We start from the raw sequence: 26204 nt of genomic DNA, 5'->3' as shown, positions 1-26204 counted from the left end.
AAAAAACATATAAAATACAACGTAGCACCTATACAAAACTGGTAGAGAACATTATACCAAGTGATGACCAAGTGCACCTCCCTAAACAAGAGAAGGCAGACATGTTTGGGGGATGAGAAGGTATTTATAAGAAAGCAGTCTAACCATTCTTGGAGGTACAATGAATATATATATATATATATATATATATATATATATACACACACACATCAGGATATAATAGACACTCATACGTCCTCCACAGGAGAATGAAGATGTTTTATTAGACCAGTGTTACTGACATTCCGTCTGTTTTTCAGGGTTTTAGAACATATTATGAGATTCTATATGCTTCCAAAGTAACATATGAGGAACAAGACTTTCTAGACTTTCTGGATGGTATCACCTTCCCTTGCCTGAATGCCACAGATAGAAAAGCTCTTAATGCACTCATTACCCTAGAAGAACTACAACAAGCGGTCTTGACGTTTCCCAACGCAAAGGCCCCTAGAAGCGGTAGGCTTCCTGTCAAAATATATAAAACTTTTTGTGAGGTGCTCCTCTCGGAACTTCTCTCCATCATTTTGAAAGCCAAAGAACTGAGCAGACTCCCCCAATCTATCTAGCAATTATAGTCGTTTCAGCGAAACCAGGTAAAAACCTGGCAGACTCATATAGGCCTATCTCACTTTTGAGGATGAGCCTGAAGATTCCAACCAAAGTCTTGGCTACGAGTCTGTCCAAGGTTGTATTAGACCAGTGCTTTGGCGGGTCAATGCTTTCTCATGACCTTGAGTTAGGCTGGCTGTGGCCTACCGACACGTCAGTCTAAAAAAACAACTTTATTATCATCATTCTCCCTTGGAAGACCTACGAGTACCTATTATATCCTTGTAGATTACTATATCCATGTGGAGGATCAAAACATTGTCTTGGGTTGAGTGCTGGTTCCTCTATACTATATTACCATATACATATATCCTAAATCGAACAAGCAAGCGACCACAGCATGCAATTTCATGAATGGCCCCCACAGAGGTACAGTGTAAGCAGCCAACTTGGAACCAGAGATCTGAAAGAACCAAAATGATCCAGTGGGTTGCAGAAACCTTATGGTGGTAAGACCCAGGTAGCCATATTGGGAATAACCTACAAAGGAGGGCAGTCTAAATACATTATGAACAGCAGGATTGTTGACCTATATATTCTAAAAGCAGCCATTTTGGATGTGGACCAATGTTCAGGAAAACCGGTTCACTATAGGCCAAGACATCACAAAGCCTAAGTGATCCTTGTCATTTCCATATTATATCTATAGTTAAAGGACAGGATGTCTAACAAGCTCATATAAGTATGAAGGTCATCTAGGATGGAATGTACTACGAGCTCATAAATATGAAGGCCATCTAGGATGGGATGTCTTGCAAGTGCATGTAAGTATGAAGGTCATCTGGAATGGGATGTCCTACAAGCTCATATACTTATGAACGTCATCTGGGATGAGATGCCTTACAAGCACATATAATATGAAGGTCATCTAGAATGGGATGTCCTACAGGCTCATATAAGTATGAAGGTCATCTAGGATGGCATGTACTACAAGCTCATATAAGTATGAAGGTCATATAGGATGAGATGTCCTACAAGCTTTTATAAGTATGAAGGTCATCTGGGATGGGATGTCCTACAAGCTCATATAAGTATGAAGGTCATCTAGAATGGGATGTCCTACAAGCTCATATACTTATGAAGGTCATCTGGGATGGTATGTACTACAAGCTCATATAAGTATGAAGGTCATCTAGAATGGGATGTCCTACAAGCTCAAATAAGTATGAAGGTCATCTAGAATGGGATGTCCTACAAGCTCATATAAGTATGAAGATCATCTGGGATGGTATGTACTACAAGCTCATATAAGTATGAAGATCATCTGGGATGGTATGTACTACAAGCTCATATAAGTATGAAGGTCATCTAGAATGGGATGTCCTACAAGCTCATATACTTTTGAAGGTCATCTGGGATGGTATGTACTACAAGCTCATATAAGTATGAAGGTCATCTAGAATGGGATGTCCTACAAGCTCATATAAGTATGAAGGTCATATAGGATGGGATGTCCTACAAGCTCTTATAAGTATGAAGGTCATCTAGAATGGGATGTCCTACAAGCTCATATAAGTATGAAGATCATCTGGGATGGGATGTCCTACAAGCTCATATAAGTATGGAGGTTGGGTATCTACAAAGTTTTTTGGTACACGGCCTAATCTCAGAACAACATCAATCTACGGATGGATTGGATCTATGAACAGCTCTTCCTGCACCTAATTCAGACTGTCCAGCTACAACGTACAAGTATTCAGTTACAGTGACTATCATTTTTAAAAGGTTTAAATAGGACCCCTAGAGAGGTGCACTGTAGGCTGCCCACTCCTGACCACCAATTTGTAATGGGTCTAAATAGTCTATCTACCACTGATAATCATAATTTTGATGAGGTCTGTGTGGTTACTCTTTTACTAAAACCTATGACTGCCAACCAATACACTAGTGGTTCCTGGTCCTTTTTGTGTATGAAAATCAATCAAGGATGCTTGGCCACCATATAGTTCTCGGCTCATTTGAAGTCACACTATGCATAAGAAAGGATTTGGTCAAACTTGGGTGGCAATGTGAAACTGCAGTGGGGTTCAATGGATTGTATCAGTCATTAGAGGCCCAGCTTTACTGTCTGTGGAAATGTTCACAATAATATTCCATCCTCATTACCTACAAACCAGTTTAAATAAGTGTTCGTATCAATAGGCACAATGTATCAAGTCTTCTTCATCGATGGACTTGCCATGGCCTTTCAGTGAAAGGGTTGAAGGTACTCGTGGTGTGGATGAGAGTGGTCTTAGTCAAACGCACAAAAAACATTCCCGATTGAACAAGGCCTGCCTTTCCTGCAGCAACAGGGCCTGGGGTAACATCACGTCCCTTTGGCTACCAGGGTAACAATTTCTAACAGAGAGGCGTCCTCAAAAAAGGTCACATCATTGGAGAGCTGTAGAAGAAAAAAATAGGCAGTAAAGAACAACAATAAAAAAAACTTTAATCCCATTGTATATCAAGTCAGAACGCATTTTGTAAATACTCAACAGCTCCTGTGGGATAATTAAAAGGTGGGGCATCATGGAGTAACCCCAATGGAGCAATATTTGAACATGGAGGACACTTGCAAGGAACTGTGCCATATTGAATAAGAAATGTAAGAATATATATGTTCGAGTGACCAAAGAACTGTTCTAGAAGGGCAGATTGAAAGATATAGTAGTTACATGAAGAGAGAATAATTCCCTTTGAGATGGGTATGTTCTACTTACACGGTAGACAGTTTATCTGGGGTTCTTCCCAAAATCCATCTGACTTGCACCTGATGACCGGAGAATTGCGCTGAAGGAAACCATCGTCGCAGCGATATCCTATCACGGAGTTAATCTGGTATCGGGTTTTGGGTCGGCCATAAGTAGATGCATTGTCTACCTCAGGGGGACGTCCACAGGTCACTAGAGAGGATACAGCCAGGGCACATTGTGAGCAAACCTTATACAGTGGGGCAAAAAAGTATTTAGTCAGCCACCAATTGTGCAAGTTCTCCCACTTAAAAAGATGAGAGAGGCCTGTAATTGGCATCATAGGTAGACCTCAACTATGAGAGACAAAATGAGAAAAAAAATCCAGACAATCACATTGGCTGATTTGGAAAGAATTTATTTGAAAATTATGGTGGAAAATAAGTATTTGGTCACCTACAAACAAGCAAGATTTCTGCCTCTCACAGACCTGTACCTTCTTCTTTAAGAGGCTCATCTGTCCTGCACTCATTACCTGTATCAATGGCACCTGTTTGAACTTGTTATCAGTATAAAAGACACCTGTCCACAACCTCAAACAGTCACACTCCAAACTCCACAATGGTGAAGACCAAAGAGCTGTCGAAGGACACCAGAAATAAAATAAAAGACCTGCACCAGGCTGGGAAGACTGAATCTGCAATATGCAAGCAGCTTGGTGTGAACAAATCAACTGTGGGAGCAATAATTAGAAAATGGAAGACATACAAGACCACTGATAATCTCCCTCGATCTGGGGCTCCACGCTAGATCTCACCCCATGGGGTCAAAATGATCACAAGAACGGTGAGCAAAAATCCCAGGACCACACGGGGGGACCTAGTGAATGACCTGCAGAGAGCTGGGACCAACGTAACAAAGGTTACCATCAGTAACACACTACACCGCCAGGGACTCAGATCCTGCAGAGCCAGACGTGTCCCCCTGCTTAAGCCAGTACATGTCCCGGCCCGTCTGAAGTTTGCATTTCAATAATCCAGAAGAGGATTGGGAGAATGTCATATGGTCAGATGAAACCAAAATAGAACTGTTTGGTAGAAACACAACTCGTCGTGTTTGGAGGAGAGAGAATGCTGAGTTGTATCCAAAGAACACCATACCTACTGTGAAGCATTGGGGTGGCAACATCATGCTTTGGGGCTGTTTCTCCGCAAAGGGACCACGACGACTGATCCATGTACAGGACAGAATGAATGGGGCCATGTATCGTGAGATTTTGAGTGTAAACCTCCTTCCATCAGCAAGGGCATTGAAGATGAAACGTGGCTGGGTCTTCCAACATGACAATGATCCCAAACATACCGCCCGGGCAACCAAGGAGTGGCTTCGTAAGAAGCATTTCAAGGTCCTGGAGTGGCCTAGCCAGTCTCCAGATCTCAACCCCATAGAAAACCTTTGGAGGGAGTTGAAAGCCTGTGTTGCCCAGCGACAGCCCCAAAACATCACTGCTCTAGAGGAGATCTGCATGGAGGATGGGCCAACATACCAGCAACAGTGTGTGCCAACCTTGTGAAGACTTACAGGAAACGTCTGACCTCTGTCATTGCCAACAAAGGATATATAACAAAGTATTGAGATAAACTTTTCATATTGACCAAATACTTATTTTCCACCATAATTTACAAATAAATTCTTTCCAAATCAGCCAATGAGATTGTCTGGATTGTTTTCTCATTTTGTCTCTCATAGTTGAGGTCTACCTATGATGCCAATTACAGACCTCTCTCATCTTTTTAAGTGGGAGAACTTGCACAATTGGTGGCTGACTAAATACTTTTTTGCCCCACTGTATGTGGGTAAAAATAATATATTGAGTATTTTCCAAGGCTTGACCAAATGTAGCCATGATACTAGTGTCACCGAACATTAAAGATTTTCTGAAGGAAGACCACATCACAACCTGCTTTTAGACTGTCTCTTTCTAACTAAAACTTCATATGACCCCATTTGAAGAGAGCCGGTTGGAGAGAGAAGTCAGGCTTTTTGGTAAAGACAGGCCATAACTGGCAGAGCTCAAAGAATCTTCGATTACAGGCAATTATAAGGTCATTTTGGGGCGAAGGGGGCTATTTAAACCCCAACTGCACTAAAAGTACAATTATTCTGTAAAATACGTATTTACTAAAAATATACCCCATCTGAAGCAAATTAAAAGTAAATGCCTTTAAATAGAACTTTCAATGTTTTTTCACAGGTATCTGCCATAAATCTCCTTACCCAGACCCATCTTGCAGGTGTATGGGAGGTGGTAGTTACATGGCACGTCACTCCATTGGCCATCATCATGCCACCCTGTTACCACACAGTCCTCCCCAGAGAGGAAGTAACTGTCAGGCTGCCCGTTATTCCAGTTTTCAAAGAGCTGAAAGAGAAATTAAAAAGACCATGATATTTCAAAGTTGGTTATGGTCCAGCCATTCTGGTGTCAGGGAACCGGTACTCATGTAGATGATGCTCATGTTCTTGTGTCAGTACATAGATGGACTCAGGCTAGTAACCAGTGTGTACCGATACATTGGTGCATTCATGTGCACCAGCACATCCACGCACGTCCAGTCCTTGGAATGGTGCCAAGCTGCCTATTTAAAGCAGGTCCTGACATGTGCTGATTGCTGGATGTTCTTCAGGTCTCTGGGATCCTTGTTCCTGTGCTTCCTGGTTACCCTGCTGCCTTACTACCCATTACCAATTTGTCTAGCTCCTGTATATCCCTCTGATTCTCTCTTGATCGTGACCCCAGCTTGCTGCTTTACCTCGTTCCTGCTTGATCTCCTGTGCTTGACCCGGCTTTTCTCCAGAAAAGGTTCTTGACTATGTCCTCTTCTCCAGTCATCTGACTGTGTATGACTTTGGCTCCAGCTTCCATACTACGTCTTCCTGCCTGCTCCTCCAGAATCTGGTTCCCAGATCTGCCCTATCTGGCATTTTCACACAATCAGTGCATGGACTGTCTACCACTGCTGATTGGGAGGTGTTCACTCATCTGCATCTACATCAACCACCATCCTACAGACCATCCCTACTGATCATCACCAGTGTCTGGCACCCATGCTACTCTAAGCCTTGCATGCCTGTTCCCACATTCAGGTGTGTTTGGACCAGAGCCACAAGGGAAGCCCTCTCACCACTTCAGCCTCCACCAATGTACATGACACCAAGGTTACATGTAACTCTAAGGTTCCTCCAGAGGTTACTGAGGGTTCCTTGAGCTATAGCTGACTGACCTCCCATTTCATAGTTCTTGCCTAGTTCCAGGATCAGCACCACTTGACAAGTCAGTGGTATGGCCCATCTGTAAAGGTGGCATTTTGACCTCCACCGTAAGGTAGGCAGTCTTTATTACCAGTTCTTAATTGGTTATCATTACCAGTTCAACCAGTTCTTAATTGTTTATGGATTTTGTCTTATAAAGTCTTGTGGTGGGACCCCACAAGGCAATCTACTTATGAAATTGTGTCTTTTCCCCATGTTTCTGTGAGATTTCTTCCCAGTGAATGCCTCCCACATCCCAAAAACATTCTAGTAGGTTAATTGGAATCTGACTAATATGGCCTAGGAATGTGTATGTCCGTGTGATATACTGTATATATGAAACAGGGATGTAAAATAGTAAGCTGTGTAAATCTCAGGACTGGATGAACAGGAATGCAAATCAATTAGCAGGTAACACAGCTCTATATATGTATTTCCTTTTATGTATTTAGCGGTTTGCCTGGCGTTCAGCTTTAAGGGTCCTGCTGGAATACACAAGCCAAGCCTGTTTCAGTCCTGATAATAAAGTGTTTTTTTTTTGTAATAGCACTTATATTTCATTTCAAGTTGCTAGCCTCTTACCACAGAATTTCCATCTGACCATTGGAAATCGCCCTCTATGGTGCGATCGTTCAGACCCGTCCATTGGTAGTCTTTGTACTGGTCTGAGAGAACACAGAAAATTGTTGTTATTATCAATACTTTCATATCTAGGTTGGTAAGTAAATTAAGCCGCAGCAATCTTGCATAAGATAAGTGACAACATGAAAACCTGAACCCTGAAAGAATAATGATTTAATACATCTATTGGTAAAAGTGACCTGAAAGTAGATATAAACGCTAACTGGATGACATTCAATGAATTATTGCCTTGGCTTATTTTCTCATAAACTATTATTTTCTACTTTTTTTTTATTTGCTTTATTTTTGATGATCTCCTGCAGCTTCTTCAGCCACTTCCTGCTTACAAGCACCCAATGGACATCTTTGCTCTGGATCTTATTCTTGGTTAAAAAGAAAGGAGCACCCAGTGTCCAGAGAATTGCGACTTCTGAAGTACGGTTCATAGAATTTTATTAAAAAGTACACCAATCCAACGCGTTTTGGGGGAATAGACTCCTCCTCCTTCAGGGATGTTGCTTTGTACTATTTAATGGGAACAATTCCCATGAATGGTTATGTTCAATCGAGTTTTCAATAATCAAAAAGACAGGATGCTGGCTTTAGTTGCATGGGCAGCAAGTCCATGACGTAGTACACAGCAAGAGGCCTGAAGAAGGGCGAGTCTATTCCCTCAAAACGCATTGACTTGATGTACACGTTACTAGTTTTCATTGAACCTCTATGAACCATACTTCAGAAGTCACATTTCTCCAGACACTGGGCGTTCTTTTCTTTTTATTCGAGTCTACATGCTGAAATGACTGTAAGGTCGCACAGAAAAGGTAGCAACCAAACCCCTAAGAGGGCCTATCACCACTATCCATCACTGGACACTATCCACCAGAAGGAATTCCTTCCATTTTTCCCCACATGAAAACCCATCCAGGACCAGTGACCAATCCAGTCCGTTCAGTGCAGTCTCCAACACAAGCTGGATCTTATTCTGACCACTTATAGTGATAATTATGGATATATTATATATTGTGCTGCTTTTAGTCTCCACCAGGGGGCACATGTGACAGGGTAATAACACAGGAGCACAACTGGGGACCAGTTGTCGCCCCATGGAAGTTCTTGAACAAGGACTTTCATGGCAGATTCACCAGGGACTATTTACTGCAGGTTCAAAAGCACTCAAAACAAGTATTATGTTGTATATACTGTACATATTTATTTAATAGGCACTCATTGCAAAACCTGGATGTAGCCTTCATTGGTAATGATAAAGTATGCATGGACCAGTGCCTACAGAAGTACTAGAGGAAAATTCGGAAATTGCTATCTTTGACCGCCTTGTGAAAATGTTAGTTGCCCAATTGTCTCTGGCTTTTGAAGTCATTGGCCCAAAACCAGTATGCAGCCAGTGAAGGGGAGCATGGTGAACATCGGGGAGTTGGCCAAAGTGTTCGAGTCTCTTTAAAGGATTAGCCCACCTAAAAGTGGCTTTCAAATGATAGATGGGGTTTATTGGTTTGAGTAACCCAATGGCTTCTAATATGTCTTGGGTACACCAGCAGAAGGGTTTCCCTTGCTCCCAAGCCTGAACTTGGGTTACCCTCCCAAAGACTGGGTGCAAGAAGGCAGCAAGGGGTTAGTCCTCTGCCCCACATACTGCAAAGGAGAATAAAGCTGTCTACACTCTGTAAAGTTCAAAACCTGATAATCTTTATTGATCTGACAAAGCAAGTCTCTGCTAGGGATCTCCTCCTCCAAGGTGTTTTACCCAAGTCCAAGTTAGTGGGTGAAACACGTCAGTGGAAGGTCTCAGGTGAGGGTTCTCTATTGGCTTTGTCCAGATAAATAAAGATTATCAGCTTTGGAATCATCTTGAGGTTCCGTCTTCTTGAGATTTGTATAGTGGGACCTCCATGTCACAGTTCCTGGTCCTGTACTAGATCCTCTTTAAGGCTTGGGTGTCCCTGCCCACTTTGGGACCACCTGACTCTTAATTTAGGGTGATACTGTCCTTATGAGGAACTGTCTAGTGCAGGGTTTCTCAACCAGGGTTCCCCCAGAGGTTGGTAGGGGTTCCTTTAAGTGGTTAAGTTAAGGGAGCCTTTAAGATAAGTTCCCACTGACACTATTGATCTTTTTAACTATCTGTAAGGAGATAATTCTTCCCAATGACCACAAGTGTAAGGATCATTCTTTCTGCTGACCATCACACTAATGTATGATGAACTGTAGATATAGTAATTTTTACCAGGGGTTCCTTCAGACTGAGAAGTTATTTAGAGGATTCCTCTGTGTTGAAAAGGTTGACAAAGTCTGGTCTAATGTATCATGCCCTTCATTATTACAGAAGCATTGTGGATTCAGGATCAAAGATGTGAAGGCTTGTGTTGCATCACTGGAGTCAAGTTATTTTTTCTTGGTTCAGCCCTAAAGAGTGGTTGCAAGGGAACACATGTTTTAAATTAAACATATTTATCAGGCAGCTTGGCAGTGAAGGACGTTCCCATAAAGCCATTCCTGATGTAGATAAACTACTTGGTGGAATTATTTAAAGTGCATCTAAACGTTTTGAATGAATTTTTGGATTTAAAAAAAATGAAGGGTTGGAAACCTTCTCATTTTCTTATGGAATTATCAATATTTATTATTTACCAGTAGAGAATGAAAGCCAACACCTTTTGAGGGTTCATCTATTCTTATTTAACCTGTTGGCTTTTTTATTCTACTGACTATCGAATCAAATACCTTGCTGGTCATTTTGACCATTGGTGTGGGGTCTTACGGCTTCTTACATAGTTGGACTTTTCAGAAGACCCCTTGGGGGTGCTCTGGTACAAGTGAGCAGTCTCACCGAAGCAAGTTAGATAGGCTTCCACAACAGTAGACATTAACGATAAGAGATCTAGCGCCTCTTATGCATGTGCCTAGGACATTTTAGAGGTTCTCCTTCTCCAAATGTCTTGGAGACCATTGTCACCAAGTTGGAACGTGATGGGAAACCATGATGTAGTGATTTTCATTGGTACAGAAATAGCGGGGAAATCTTCAAATCGGAGGACTTGTTTTGGAGGAAATTTTGGAAATAAGTTTTGCTCTGTTTTTCATGGACAGGAAGAGAAGGTAAATCTCTCCAATGGGCCACAGAGAACAAAAAAGAAACTAATGGTGTGTTAAGCTTTCCCCATACTATCGCAAACTAAAAGGAAAAATGGTGGTTTTAGATACAATTTGACTTTTGGAAGGTCAAGATAAAACCTGAAGTCACTAGGAAGAGAGTGGGACATTTTGGGTCACTCGGACAGAGATAGGATGTATTATGTTCCTTTGTAGCTCGATATCCCTAATTTATTCAGGATTTTATTTGAACTACTAATGGTTTGGCATGCTGGCCTTCACCACTTACTGTTCACAAATTCTTGCTCCTCAGGCCTTACGATGCTGACAAGATGCCCTCCGAAGTCTCTGCAGTGAGTTTCTGCCTCTTCCCAGCTTTTCCGAGCATAGAAATGCTTGTAGCAGAATCCCTGGAATGAGTCCCACTCATCTGGACACTTTTCTACATCTATCCAGAAACAGTGACATTCAGCAATCAAAAGGGGGATTCCACCCTTAAATATCAGGGTATTGTATATGAAAACCAACGGCATAGAACTTTGTATATAAGGTAGGTTAAACACAACAGAAAGAGCCTATGGCATGAAAGGAAGGACAGTCCATGGTGTCTATAGCCTCAACTAGATTCTCACTTTGATTTTCCCAAACAGTACAAGATATTAGCAGATCAAAGCTTTTACATTTTGGGGTCTTAAAACAATAGCAATGGGGATCCCAGGGTAAAGACGTAACACAAATATTTAGCATCCCAACAAAACTTTGCTATAGACAAAGCAGCATCCCATAGACACAGCTGCATGTCCATAGTATGCCTATAGTAAGAAGCAATTTTGAATGTTTTCTACAATGTCTAATTATCCTATATTCATAGCTTTGCAAGAAAATGAAGTAAAAAATAAAAATTTGTAAAACCAACAGAGTTTGCAATTGCTGCATTACTGGGAAAGGTGATCCTTAGAGCTGAATTCTAGTCTTACCTTCAGCAGCACCTACAGTTGTACAGGTTCCTCTCCTGAACTTACCCTGATTTCACTGCACTGTGAACTTCCTAGGCTTCATGTACACGAGAAGCTCCTAAACTCGAGTTTAGGAGCTTTTGGCATTTTTTTTTACCAAACCTCCTAAACTCAACTCCATAAAAGCCTATGTGTCCATGTACACCTAGGCTTTTACCAGAGTTTAGGATTTTCTGTGTTTAGGTGAGGTTAAACCTCCCTCTCCTGAGCGTGGAAGAATCGCGTTCAGGATAGGAACGTTTTGACCGCCGACCACGGGAAAATGCAAAATTGCGTTACCGTGGTTTTGCCGCGATTTGCGTTTTCCCGCGGTCAGGGTATGCTCATGTACATAGAGCCTCATAGTGTGCCTTAGAAGCTGCAGAAAGTTAGAACCTGCCTCACTTTCTGGCTGGAAGAAGTCCAACATCATCTAGCCCAGGGGTGGGCAACTGTGGCCCTCCAGCTGTTGATGAACTACAAGTCCCATCATGCCTCTACCTTTGGGAGTCATGCTTGTAACTGTCAGTTTTGCAATGCCTCATGGGACTTGTAGTTCTACAACAGCTGGAGGGCCACAGTTGCTCAACCCTGATCTAGCCCTTTCCTTTCCAGCCTGATTGTCCCTGGCCCGTTCCTTTCGTTCACTGGATTTCAGTTATTTTGAATCATGGAGGCTCAGCATCATGTGTAAGTGTTACCTAGGGTTGGCTACATGAGAATACAGCCTGCCTAGGAATGCCCACTACTCCAGACTGACCTCCACCCATCAAGGCATTGTGATATTTGCATAACTCCTCCCAAGAGCTAGCCCACTGCTTGCATGGGCTGAGGGCTCTTGGGTTCTTCTTGAGAGGAGCGCTGAAGCAGGGTGATGATATCACTAGGTCCAAATTGTAAAGAAAATTGAATGGTTTAATTTAAAAATTGTAATAAGCTTGTTGATGGCAGGAGGAACCAGGGAAGACAAAGTATAAGCAGAACAAACTTCAGCTTTAATAACTAAAGAGTGTTGTAAGACCCCAGTGCAGTTCCTTCAAACAAAATCTGTGATGATGATATCACTGGGTTAAAAAAAAGGTATGTAATTAAAATGAATTGGTTTTAGTAAAACATTGTAATAAACATGTTGTTGGCAGGAGGAACCAGGGAAGTCAAAGTATAAGCAGAAAAAACTTCAGCTTTAATAACTAAAGAGTGTTGTAAGACCCCAGTGCAGTTCCTTCAAACAAAATCTGTGATGATGATATCACTGGGTTAAACAAAAGGTATGCAATTAAAATGAATTGGTTTTAGTAAAACATTGTAATAAACATGTTGTTGGCAGGAGGAACCAGGGAAGGCAAAGTATAAGCTTTAATAACTGCAGGGATGTTGTAAGACCCCATTGCCGTTCCTTCAAACTATATCACCATGTGCTGTCCTACCTTGTCACAGGTGTGAAAGGTTTAATATTACATACCATCAGGTAACATAAGTTGACCACATAACTAGAGTGTACATTTTGACTCACTTATTTCACAGACTTTTCCAAAATAGCCTGGCAAACACAAACAATGGAATTCGCCGTCGTCTTCCTCAATACAGGTCCCTCCGTTCTCACAGGGGTTTGGGAAGCAGACATCTACAACACAAGGTACAAAGGGAAGCTGCAGGTGTGCCCAAAAGTGAGGGGTACAGTACATTGAGTCTCTGATATCTATGAGAATTATATATCTCAGTTATCTATGAAGAACTATACTTTTTCAGCATCAAATCAAATGTAAGGTATGTTTTCACCAACTGTTTGAATTCACCAGGTGTATTTTAAACACGACGGGAACAATTTAGGAAGTTTTATTTAGGATCTATTTTGTAAATGTGGGGTTGAACATATCAGTGTAAGCAGATGCTAGTTTTGATAAATCACAACTGGAACCTATATAATGACCTGATCATTAAAATGCCTTGAATAATCTATTCAACCAAAAAAAATAGGAAACTAGATTTAAATATTAAAAAAAGATCACTTTAATTTGTGAGGGACAAAACTGTTACTCATATAGTTGGTGGATCAGAGTAGAGCTAGTCAAGTGGCCGTTATTGTGTAACAAATTTAAAGTATAAAATTATACCATGCCTTCTACAGTTTTTGCCATTTTTTTTTATATATTTTTATATAATATCATTTTTTTTATAATTTTAAATCTATTCCAAAATTAAATCCTCCATTCTGAACATTTTTCACCTCTTATAATTTAAAAAAGAAGGTATAAACATATCACTCCTGCAGAAACTGTAGTAACATGCCTAGATCAGGTGTCTCCAAACTTTCTAAACAAAGGGCCTGTTTATGGTCTTTCAGACTTTAGGGGGGCCTTACTGTGGCAATTGGAAGTGGAAAATGTCCAAGCATTAGTTGGAGTAAACAATGCCCCATCTTTGGGGTCAGTGAGAGGAACTGTGCCCCATCATTGATGTCATTGAGTGGGAACAATCATGCCCCATCGTTGGTGTCACTGGGAGGAATTATGCCCCATCATTGGTGTCATTGGGAGGAATTGTGCCCCATCATTGGTGTCATTGGGAGGAATTGTGCCCCTTTGATGGTGTCAGTTGATGAAATGTTGCCCCAAGGCCTAGATAAAAGCAAGCAAAGTGACGCAGTTTGGAGACAACTGGCCTAAATATTGGTCATGGGATCATATGCCAATCAGGGGCTCTTCCTGAGCAATTATTTTAGCCTCCAGCTAAACTTCACCTTGTCAATATCTTTTTTAGTTTGGTACAGAGTAGGGAATAGATGAACCCTATCAGGAGAGGAAGTGAGCTAAAATTCTTCCATTTTGAGGTAAAACTGGCAGAATTTTAACGATCGTTTCTGTATGTCTGTTAGAAAACAGATGCAGATGAATTAAATAATCTTCAACAGATTGTTTCTGATAGATTGTATTGTCAATCCATACCATATGTGTTGCATTGTTGGATATTTTAATCAAACTCGTACCTAGATTGATCACGAATTGATACATTATGGCCACCTATAGAAGATTGCTGCTGAAAGCGGTATCCCCATTGTAAAATATTCCCTCACCCCTACTTCTGGTGACCACTGAAATTTTAGATTTTTCCTCACTTTCTATTCTAGGGACAACCCTTCCATAGTCTAGCTATCTGTTTCACTACCTGTTTAAAAATAGCTTTACCTTGTTGTATTATTATTTGGAATGCAATTTTTAATTACACAAAATTAATTGAGGTTATTTAGATACATTTTGACCCTACTGCCAGCTATTTATCGGGTTGTGAAAATTGGTTATTATATAATACACTATAATATATTTTTAATTATATCTACTAATAGAAATCACCTGTATTCATAATTTTTGGCATGTCTTATTTTAAATTAGCCATAATTTTATTTACTACATTCATATTTTACCACTCTAAACTTTAAGGTAGAGGAAATATTCTACGTAGTTTGTTATAAAATCCAAAATAAAATAATATTGAGGTCAAACAACAATTGTTTTATAGACTATACCTTTCAGACAGGGCTATGCTGTGTGGAAAAGCTCTGTAAATCTCAGGACTGGATGGACAGAAATACAAATTCATTGACATGTAAAACAGCTCCAGTGTATGTATTTCATAAGTGCTGTTCCCCTGAAGGTCAGCTTTTATGTTGCCTTTTTAATTTTTGAATTTAAAAATTAATATTGTACACTTTTGAATTTCAGGGCGACACAAACTGGAACCAACACAAATGGCACCAAACTGGAGCAGTTACCAATAACTAACCGAATGGATTCCATGGTTAGCTGGAAGATGAAACCAGACTGGTTGGTATTGGCCACTGTTCCAAATTTGCTTTGGTTTTCTTTGGAAATTAGATCCTTTGGTTAAAATTTAGGAACCGTGCATCAAATATGGCAAACTTTCTACAAGTGGGACAATTAAAATGGCTTTTACATAGGAGCAAGTGAAGAAGTCGAAGCAGTTGCTTGGTTAGTTTCTACAGGCCTCAAAACCTTTTCATTGTACATTTGTCTTTATTCGCATGAACACTAAAGAACTTGAAAAACTGCCAATATACAGTTGTTGTCCAAAGTTTTCCAACATTTTTGAACATTGTCTTTGCTATAGTTTAAATGTTAATGTACGTCAAGGATTTCTAAGGAAACGCTCTTGGTTAGAAGCTGTAGAATGAAAGAATCAGACACACACATAGAGAAGACACAGAAAAGGAACAGGGAAATGAAAGAAAGTTTAGACCTAAAACCACCACTTTTATTCTAAAAAGGATTTAATCTGGTTTATTTTTTTTCATGGAAACAATTGTAAAAAATACTTCACAGAAGTAAAAAAAAAAAAACAAGGCGTGCTCTTGAATGGTCAGACTGGTTGGTTTGGCACTGGCCCAGCTGCAGATTACAGGTGTTATTCCAAATTTGAATGAGAGAGTGAAGAGGAAAGCACAGGTAGAGAAGAAGAGTATTCATTGCAAGCCTTTGAAGGAGAAGACCGTTGACAGAACAACGGCTGTGTAGACATGTAGATTGTTACCTGAATAGTTCACTGAGGATCCAACAATGGCCTTTTCTGTTGGGACAGCGGGCAAGGGACCGGTAGGATTCGGGGAGGTCATGGTTGGTGGAAACATCTTCTCCAAAAACTGGCTTGTGGAATTCCTGTGACTGTTGGGCGGTGGAGTTAAACCTATATAAGCAGGAGAGACTAGATCTAGGTGACTCTCTAATGTTCCCATTAAAGATGTTGTAAAAGGGGTTTTCTCTTGAACATGTGGGTCTACATCAACATCTTTAATGGTAGATGGACCAGGAGACACATTAGGACTTATCAAGTGGGAAATTTGGGCTGTAGACACTTCATCATCCTCGTATAAATTCTGTCCAGAAGATATAGTCGTATTTGCTACGTTGTTTAGAAATTCTTGATGTTCGCTTTCCAGTTTTTGAGTATTATTGACATCTGAAACTGAAGCACCACCTAAGGTAAGCCACGTGGAATTTGGAACTTCACCACTTCCTTCTTCCCAAGATAATTTAGAGCTACTAAAAGTTTGAGGCCCAGAAGAAAAAGAGAGAGGTGTTGTAAGGACAAGGCTTGATTCGAAAATCTGTGAACTTTTTGTAGGATCTGGTGCCCCACTCGCATGGTCTCCAGAGACCAGTTCCTCCACCAAACTTTTTGGACTCTGTGGTTCTCCTGTAAGCGTCAAGCGATTGTCATGTCCAGAGGCCTCAAAATCATCTTGAGGTGGATGGCTAGTGGATATTGGCTGAGTGACTGGGGTGTCTAGGGAAGAGTTAGGGGGCTCATTATCAACATTCACGCTTGGTAATGGTTTATCGACTCCACTATAATCTACATCACTGTCTAAATTAGAGGAAGCTGTAGTTGGGACAATGTGACTAAAACTGGTATTTGCTATTGTCATGATAAAGGTATCTCCTTGACTGGTTCTTTCCTGAGGGAGTACATCCGCAACATGTTCTGTGTTTGAAAATTGTGTTGGGTTGGGGGATCCAGCATTTGGAATGTGGCTTGCTGATTCTGACACAGCAACTCCAAGTTCCTGTGTCGAGTCAGTAAAGTTGTCATAATCATTCTCTGCAAGTACATTCACAAATGATACATCAAAGATGGAGTCACCTGCAGTAGGCAGAGCTTGTCCTTCCAATGTTCCTTGGGTGGAGTCTGGGACAAAGCCAGGTGTATCTCCTGTCAAAATAAAAAAAAATAATCAAGCCTTATCTAAATTTAAATTTAGGAACCATATATTACTTTAAAGTAATTTTTTTAATTAGCCAACATGATAAACTTACTTGCTCTGTGCAAAGGAATTACACAGAACAGCCGATTCTTCTCTTATCAGGTCCATTACCAGCTCTCCTGGCTCCTCACCTTCTCAGTGAGCTACCATAGGAAGCTGCTTCCTACTGTGGAACACCTGTGAGCTCAATCCTGAGCTGTGCTGCCTTCGTCCATAGATGCAGAGAGCAAAGCTTGGCCTCACCCCTGTTCCCAATGGCTGCCACCACTCTCAGCCAAGCCTGTAAGAGCGGAGAGAGCCGCAACAGACAGGCACAGCACTGGATTGAGTGAGGGCTCAGCTAAGTATTGGGAAAGTGGGGAGTCAGTGTTGCCTAAACATGTTTTTACTTAATGCAGGTAATGTTTATTCTTTAGAACCACTTTAAAGTTTAAGTAAAGGTCTTTTTTTGGGATAGCAATTGCAAGGATTAGAACATCTGCCATGTTTTTACTGCTGTCTGCTTCTGCATTGGGGAGATTCACCCTCCTCAATTGGCTTAGCAACCTACGTACCGACAAAGGAATTTCCCCAAGAGGGGAAGTCCAAAAAATTTCAGGAGGTGAGGAAAAAATCCCAAATGGAGAGCCTGTCCACTCAAAAATCATAACTCAGAAGTTGGTAGCTGCTGGACAGTTAAACCACTCCACAGGTTGTTTTTTTTCTCTTGAGGACACTATGAGATAGATCTTTGCAGTTCCTGAATCCTCTGAGTTTCCGGGACTGCACACCTACTGAGCTCATTAAGAGGGGCTCCCAGCATAGCTGCTGGATTTTTAAACTCATTTTATATTATGAAGAATGTAACAAGTGGAGCTGAAACACATAAAGTTGAGTGTAAGCACCCAAAAATCCCAGGTTGTCAGACACAGGGAACTATTGTAGGGAGATCTCACTATTTGAGTATCCAAGACATATAAGGCTAGATAAGTAAAATATTGTTTTTTGCAGAACTGACCTTTCAAATAGATACACCAGTCAAATGGGAAGATTTGTTTCTTTTAAACTGACTCAGGGGCAAAATCCTAACTACCTAATAGACTAAATTTCATACTTGGTAAAATATATGCACAAAACGGACTTTGCACACTCTCAATGCTCAATAATACCTGCTTGGCTTACCTTGAGAATGTCTGAAAATGGCTGTGGTCTTGTAATCTATTGTTGTAGACTCTTCACTGTCATCAGAATGGTCTTCATAGGGAGGAAAGCTTGCAACACCAGGAGAAAGGTCTTCATCACCATTGACACTTTCGTCAACCAGAGCTGTTGGCTCTGGTTGTGGTGGTAACTCTTGAAGGTCTTTGACGGTAGAAAAGATCTCTGCAAGCTTATTTGCTTCAGTCTTGTTCAGTGGGAAGGTATCTACAAAACCTTGAGCTTCATTCTCAGCTTTTGCTTCTGGCAACTTCAGCTCTTCAAAGCTTTCAGTAACTGTAATGACTCCTTTGACTTGCTCGGCTGGAGGTGAAGGGCTTTCACCATGGTCCTCTGTTGGAACAGGGATTTCACCTAAAGCAGAAGATGGTGATCATCATCTATCTAGTTAAAATGAGCTGTTGCTAAAATCTGGAACTAATGATAAAGGACCACAAGGATGTCAAGAAGACTATGACTCCTTTGACTTGCTCGGCTGGAGGTGAAGGGCTTTCACCATGGTCCTCTGTTGGAACAGGGATTTCACCTAAAGCAGAAGATGGGTGATCATCATCTATCTAGTTAAAATGTGCTGTTGTCAAAATCTGGAACTAATGACACACGACCACAAGGATGTCAAGAAGACTATGACTCCTTTGACTTTCTAGGCTGGAGGTGAAGGGCTTTCACCATGGTCTTCTGCTGGAACAGGGATTTCACCTAAAGCAGAAGATGGGTGATCATCATCTATCTAGTTAAAATGTGCTGTTGTCAAAATCTGGAACTAATGATACAGGACCACAAGGATGTCAAGAAGACTATGACTCCTTTGACTTGCTCGGCTGGAGGTGAAGGGCTTTCACCATGGTCTTCTGCTGGAACAGGGATTTCACCTAAAGCAGAAGATGGGTGATCATCATCTATCTAGTTAAAATGTGCTGTTGCCAAAATCTGGAACTAATGACACAGGACCACAAGGAAGTCAAGAAGACTACCTATCATCTACTTGAACTACAGACTACCTTACCTCTGAAACAGTAGACATCATATCTGGCATGGGGGTCTGGAAAGCCTGTCTGGTTGCGGAACTGAAATACCGTCTTGACCCCAGGTGAGTTCCCTCCACACTTTTCTCTCGGTGTGACGATAGGATAGCGGACACTTCCGTCAGCAAGCCAGCCAGGATTGCAGTGGTCGACCCCTTCATTCCATGCAGCGTAGAGTTGGCCAGTGTTTGCCATTTCTGCTCCCAAAGTTTTGCAATAATCTCTGGCATCACTTAGAGTGAATTTGTTTGTTGTGGAACCTAGAAGAACCTCACCTAAACAGGAGAGACAAAGAGAATTAACAAGCTGCTATGCTCAGTGAGTTCGCACTTGACGAGTTTAAATGAAGATCGATTTCTTCCCCTTTTCAAAAGTTACATATATATATAGTTTCCATTCCATGGAATTCTGAGCCCACCTTAACAAAATCTTACAACACAAAAATACTCTGTTAAGTCAACCCAAGTTAGCCTTCCCTTCATGAAGGGAATATGTTCTGTTCTACTAAGTTCTACGATGATGGGGACTTCAATTTTACTGAGAGACATTGCTTTCTGTGATGGGGTCATATTTCTGGTCTAACCAATAGGTTTCAAATATTATTATATTATTATTATACAGTATTTATAAAGCGCCAACAGGTCGCTCAGCGCTGTACATTACAATGGGAGACAGAACATGCGACAGTACAATAGCAATACAATGTGATACCCGAGGGGTTCGAGGGCCCTGCTCTTTAGAGCTTACAATCTAGGAGGGAGGGGATGGTGGCACAGGAGGAGATAGCTGTGGGGGATGGAGTGGTAGGAAGAGTGGAGGAGGTCGGCAATTAGCAGGGGGTGGGGTAGGCTTCCCTGAAGAGGTGGGTTTTCAGGGTGCGCCTAAAGGAGAGGAGAGTAGGTGATAGTCTGATGGATTGGGGTAGAGAGTTCCAGAGGATGGGTGACGCCCTGGAGATGTCCTGGAGGCGGGCATGGGAGGAGGAGACCAGGGAACTAGAGAGAAGGAGGTCTTGTGAGGAGCGGAGTGTGCGTGTTGGGTGGTATTTGGATATTAGGTCGGTGATGTAGTTCGGGGCAGTATGATGGACAGCTTTGTACGTCAGTGTTAGGATTTTGAATTTGATCCGTTGGGCAATCGGAAGCCAGTGGAGGGATTGGTAGAGGGGGGTGGCGGAAATGGAGCGGTTGGAAAGGTGGATGAGTCTGGCTGCCGTATTCAGGATCGACTGAATATGATTTTTAATTCACTGGTTAAAAGGTGTTTCCATCAAACCACTCCTAAAAGTTGTGAAAGATTATCAAAGCTATTTAACAAATCGGTTTAGGTATGACATCCATGAAGACTCATGTGGTCTGTCAATTTTCAGAGGCCTTTTCAAGGAAAACTGCAATTTTAACATTACATAGTTAGTCTGGCTGAAAAAATACAAAAGTCCATCCAGTTCAACCATAGAAAAAAAAAAAAGTTATAATCCTATTGATCCAGAGGAAAGCAAAAAAAGGCAAAAAAACCCAGCAAAGCAAAAAAAGGCAAAGAAACCCAGCAAAGCAAAAAAAGGCAAAAAAACCAGCAAAGCACGATCCAATTTGCTCCTGCAGGGAAAAAAATTCCTTCCTGATCCCCCAAGAGGCAATCAGATATTCCCTGGATCAACGTCACTTATAAATGTTAGTATCCAGTTATAAATTATTTTCTATGATCATATCTCCTAAGTTTTCCAAAATTATTTTAATATTCTGGTCTTTTGTTAACCACGTCAATACCGGGCACTTTTACCCCCTTCCTGTCAAGGCCAATTTTCAGGTTTCAGCGCTCGCACATTTTGAATGACAATTGTGCAGTCATGCAACACTGTACCCAAACTAAATGTTTATCATTTTCTTCACACAACTAGAGCTTTCTTTTGGTGGTATTTAATCATCACTGGGGTTTTTATTTTTTGCTAAATTAACAAAAAAAAAATATGAAAATGTTGAAAACAAAAACACGTTTTTCTTTGTTTCTGTTATAAAAGTTTGCAAATAAATAATTGTCCTTCATAGATTTAGGCCGAGATGTATTCTGCTACATGTCTTTGGTGAAAATAACCCAAATCAGTATTTATTATTTAGTCTGTAGGAAAGTTCTAGAGTTCACAAACTATGGGATATATATGAAAATTATCAATCCTGAAGTACAGACGGCCATTCTAATATCTTGAGTCCCAAAAATGTCAGGACAGTACAGATATCCTCCAAATGTCAGGACAGGACAGATATCCCCCAAATGTCAGGACAGGACAGATATCCCCCAAATGTCAGGACAGGACAGATATCCTCCAAATGTCAGGACAGTACAGATATCCCCCAAATGTCAGGACAGTACAGATATCCCCCAAATGACAGGACAGTACAGATATCCCCCAAATGTCAGGACAGTACAGATATCCCCCTAATGTCAGGACAGTACAGATATCCCCCCAAATGTCAGAACAGTACAGATATCCCCCAAATGTCAGGACAGTACAGATCCCCCAAATGTCAGAACAGTACAGATATCCCCCAAATGTCAGGACAGTACAGATCCCCCAAATGTCAGGACAGTACAGATATCCCCCTAATGTCAGGACAGTACAGATATCCCCCCAAATGTCAGAACAGTACAGATATCCCCCAAATGTCAGGACAGTACAGATATCCCCCCAAATGTCAGAACAGTACAGATATCCCCCAAATGTCAGGACAGGACAGATATCCCCCAAATGTCAGAACAGTACAGATATCCCCCAAATGTCAGAACGGTACAGATATCCCCCAAATGTCAGGACAGGACAGATATCCCCCAAATGTCAGAACAGTACAGATATCCCCCAAATGTCAGAACGGTACAGATATCCCCCCAAATGTCAGAACAGTACAGATATCCCCAAAATGTCAGGACAGTACAGATCCCCCAAATGTCAGGACAGTACAGATATCCCCCAAATGTCAGGACAGTACAGATATCCCCCAAATGTCAGGACAGTACAGATTTCCCCCCAAATGTCAGAACAGTACAGATATCCCCCAAATGTCAGGACAGGACAGATATCCCCCAAATGTCAGAACAGTACAGATATCCCCCAAATGTCAGAACAGTACAGATATCCCCCAAATGTCAGAACGGTACAGATATCCCCCAAATGTCAGAGTGGTACAGATATCCCCCCAAATGTCAGGACGGTACAGATATCCCCCAAATGTCAGGACGGTACAGATATCCCCCAAATGTCAGGACGGTACAGATATCCCCCCAAATGTCAGGACAGTACAGATATCCCCCAAATGACCACTTTTTGCAAAGTAGACAGTCTAATGTTTTTCATAAGAGGCATGGCGAGTTTTTTGAAGTTGTTATTGTTTTGTCATAATTTTTCAGAAAATGAAGAAATTAAAAAAATTACTTTCACAATTGTTTTTTACATACTGTCACCAGTGCAGTACAGCGTCATCATATAACTGGTGTGGCGGTGATCAGGGACACTGACTGGTGACATCACGAAAAAAAAAATATGATAATTTATTTTCAGTTTTGTCATTTTTTTAAATTATTTTTTTATTTTTTTATAAATTTTTTCTCTTTTTTTAAGATTTTTGTTTTCATATTACACTATGACCAAAGCAGTATAATGTTACCATAGTAACATTGTACTACTTTGGGCAAGTGATCAGTATTTTGTTTTTTAAACAATTTGATTGCTTATAGCAAATAGTTTCTTTGCTATAAGCAAGCATTTAACTGAATGAAATCGATGCATTCAGGTTTTTGTGTTGTGCTTAGCTGTGATTGGCCACTACTAATCACGTGACACAGATGGGCTGTGATTGGCCCAGCCTGTGCATGTGATCACTGTGATCATTCACAGCTAGACACACTTGTATACAATGGATGGCATGAAAGGAAGCTATCTATTGTTTACAACTGTCCTGTGACCTGCTGTGATTGGTCACAGCAGGTCACATAGAACTGGCAACGGGACCAGTACTCAGATCTGTCATCGGTACACAGCCGGTGACAGATCTCGCCACAGCATGGCGCTGCAAAGCCCGATCTGGGAAGGACATCATATGATGCCCTCCTGGCCCACCTATAGTAAAATGATGGCCGGGCGGGTAATGGTTAACCACTTCCCGACCGGCCGTTGCATATAAATGGCCGGACAGTGGCAGTGCAGGGTTGGGTGGCCGTTTATAAACGGCCTCCCCGCACCCTGCTTGTGCGCGCTCCCTGGGAGCGCGCAGCACCGCGATCCGGTGCCCGCTGTGTCCTCCGGACACAGTGAAACACCGATCGTCGGATGGGACCTCTGTACGAGGTCCCGATCATGTGATCACTGATTGGCCAATCAGTGATCACATGCAAAGTAGTAAGCAAGATGTCACTTGTGACATCATTGCTTACTACGTGTGAAATCTGTGAATGATCACAGAGGTCACATGGTACAAGCCTATTCTCAACAGGCTTGTACCATGTGACAAGCTGTGACCAATCACAGCTCACTCAGTACTTCTCAATGAGTGTAAGAATGCACACAGAGAGAAAGAGAAATGATTGTTTTTACATCCTATATGGGTGTAAAAGCAATGTGTAAAAGAAAAAAAAAAAATCTTCATCACCCCTCACAAGTAGTACAGTGTCCCCATGGTGACACTGTACTGCTAGGGTGACAGTATGTAAAAAAAAAAAAATAATAATAATAATATATAAAAATAAAATAAAAATGTAAAAAAAAATGTTTAAAAATTATAATTTTTGGTTATAAACTAATTTGGATTTTTTTTTTACTAAAAAGATAACGGAATAAATTTTGGCAAAGATTTATGATGAAATATTATTTATTTGCAAAATTTTATATAAAAAAACTTTTTTTCAAAATTTTTGGACTTTTTCATTTACATAGCAAAAAAAATAAAAATCCCAGCGGTGAATAAATACCACCAAAATAAAGCTTTATCTGTCTCTAAAAAATGGTAAAAAATTCATTTGGGTACAGTGTTGCATGACCGCGCAATTGTCATTCAAAGCGTGATAGCGCTGAAAGCTGAAAATTGCCCTGGACAGGAAGGGGGTAAAAGTGTCCGGTCTGGAAGTGGTTAAAATGCATCCATATTTTTCATGTGGTGTCCTGCTCTGCCTCATTTAGGAACTTTCCATTTTTTTCCTTTCGCTTTGTTTTTATTGAAAAAGAAGTGAAGTCGAACATGGTACATCTACTGTACATAGTATAGTAACACATCTACACACATTTACTAAGTTCTGGGTACTACTAGCAGCTCTTTTGATACTGGCCATAAGAAGAAGAGGGCCACCAGTAATACGGAGAAAGTAGTGAGAAGGTAAGAAAAATGGAGGGAAACAGGAAGATTGAAAAAATTGGAGAGGAGCACTGGCGGACTGACCATTTGGAAACTCGGGCACTGCCCCAGGGCCCGGGGTCAGTAGGGGGCCCCATGAGATGCCCCTGGTACCTTTTTTGAACTTGGGCAAGGACACAGGGGCCCCATGATCCCCTATTGCCCGAGGGCCCCATGAGTTGTCAGTCCGCCCCTGGAGAGGAGTAAAAAAGAATGGTGAGACAGGGGAAAAAAGAAGTAGGATTGGGCTACAGGAAGGGAAAGGGGGACAGAGGGGTTACCCCAGAGGCCCACTATGACCAGGGGCGTATTTACCACAAGGCAAACAAGGCGTTTACCTAGGGCGGCATTTTTCAGGGGGGCAGTACCGCCCGCCCTGGAAGAAGGGACACATATGGCACGCGCTACTAGGTGGGATCTGAGAGAGGCTTCAGACTGCTTCATGGTGTATCTAGAGATCCACTCTTGTTCCCAGGGATGGAAGAAAGGATAGAAGAAGGGACACATGTGGCTTGGGGACCAGATGGGATCTGAGAGAGGCTGCGGGCTTCTCGACTCTCGTTCCTGGGGGTGGCCAGAGCTGTGAAGCTGTGAAGGTGAGGGTATTTCTGGGAGGGGAGTGGCTGGTGTATGGGGGCTATGGTAGTGGAAGGGTCTCTCGGGCGATGGGGGGGGCAGGGGTGTTGTTGGTCAATGTCAGGCTCTCTCCAGGTTGGCGAATTTTGTGTTGCCTAGGGCAGCACAAAAACCTAAATACACCACTGACTATGACCGAAACATGCTCAACAACTGTTCAAAAAGTGTGTGAGTGACTGAGCGGTTTGAAATCGATCAAGCCAGGGTTGCCAGGTATGTAAGAACTTTCCTTTTGTATTTTTATTATTATCGGTGTCCTGTTGGGGAAATTTACAATTTTCCTGGCGACCATTATCAGGGGGCTAAATGTAAGGGAAAATCTAAACTGTTTCGTTGTCATTAGGTCAAATCTTCAAATTGGAACACTTGTTCTGGTTCAAGAGGGCTTCTCTTGTTTTGGATCCAGCCAGGGTTGCCAGGTAGGTAAGAACTTTCCATTTGTTTTTTTAATATTATCGGTGTCCTGTTGGGGAAATTTACAATTTTCCTGGTGACTATTATCAGGGGGCTAAATGTAAACTTTTTCATTGTCACTGGGTCAAATCTTCAAATGGGAATACTTGTTCTGGTTCAAGAGGGCTTCTCTTGTTTTGGAGACATGTCGTTTCACTTGTTGTGTCCCAAGGCAGGAAGAAAAGTAATATCTCTCCAATTGGATACAGCCAGCAAATAAAAACAAAAACATTTCTTAACCTGTTTAAAACTGAAAAAAAAAATGGGGCTTTAGATATTTAATATAGTTAAGTCCTGCAACAAATTGTTTCAGTAACCATCAAGAATGAACCTACACAATCACAATGAGAAGCCCTGAAAATCCCTAAAACTGGACACAAGTT

The 26204-nt window shown here is 41.4% G+C and overlaps 1 protein-coding gene across 2 annotated transcripts in view; it reads right to left on the bottom strand.

The window, feature by feature from the left end:
- Positions 1-239: 239 nt before the first annotated feature.
- Positions 240-26204, bottom strand: part of BCAN (brevican) — a 66877-nt gene continuing 40912 nt past the window's right edge. The window contains exons 6-14 of one of the 2 annotated variants that reach the window (XM_089662655.1): positions 19339-19632; positions 18297-18686; positions 15905-17083; positions 12873-12983; positions 10654-10812; positions 7215-7297; positions 5598-5742; positions 3351-3533; positions 240-3031 (exon numbers count right to left, since the gene is read on the bottom strand). In XM_089662655.1, coding sequence (XP_089518781.1) covers positions 3021-3031; positions 3351-3533; positions 5598-5742; positions 7215-7297; positions 10654-10812; positions 12873-12983; positions 15905-17083; positions 18297-18686; positions 19339-19632 — 2555 coding nt within the window. In that variant the 3' untranslated portion in view covers positions 240-3020. The remainder of the gene's footprint in view (positions 3032-3350; positions 3534-5597; positions 5743-7214; positions 7298-10653; positions 10813-12872; positions 12984-15904; positions 17084-18296; positions 18687-19338; positions 19633-26204) is intronic. The other variant, XM_089662656.1, reaches the window with a different exon arrangement.

This window comes from Staurois parvus, unplaced genomic scaffold (assembly GCF_062004578.1).
Source record: "Staurois parvus isolate SC_StPar_1 unplaced genomic scaffold, SC_StPar_1.0 ptg001514l, whole genome shotgun sequence".
Taxonomy (NCBI): domain Eukaryota; kingdom Metazoa; phylum Chordata; class Amphibia; order Anura; family Ranidae; genus Staurois; species Staurois parvus.
This window is presented reverse-complemented; position numbering and strand designations above follow the sequence as displayed.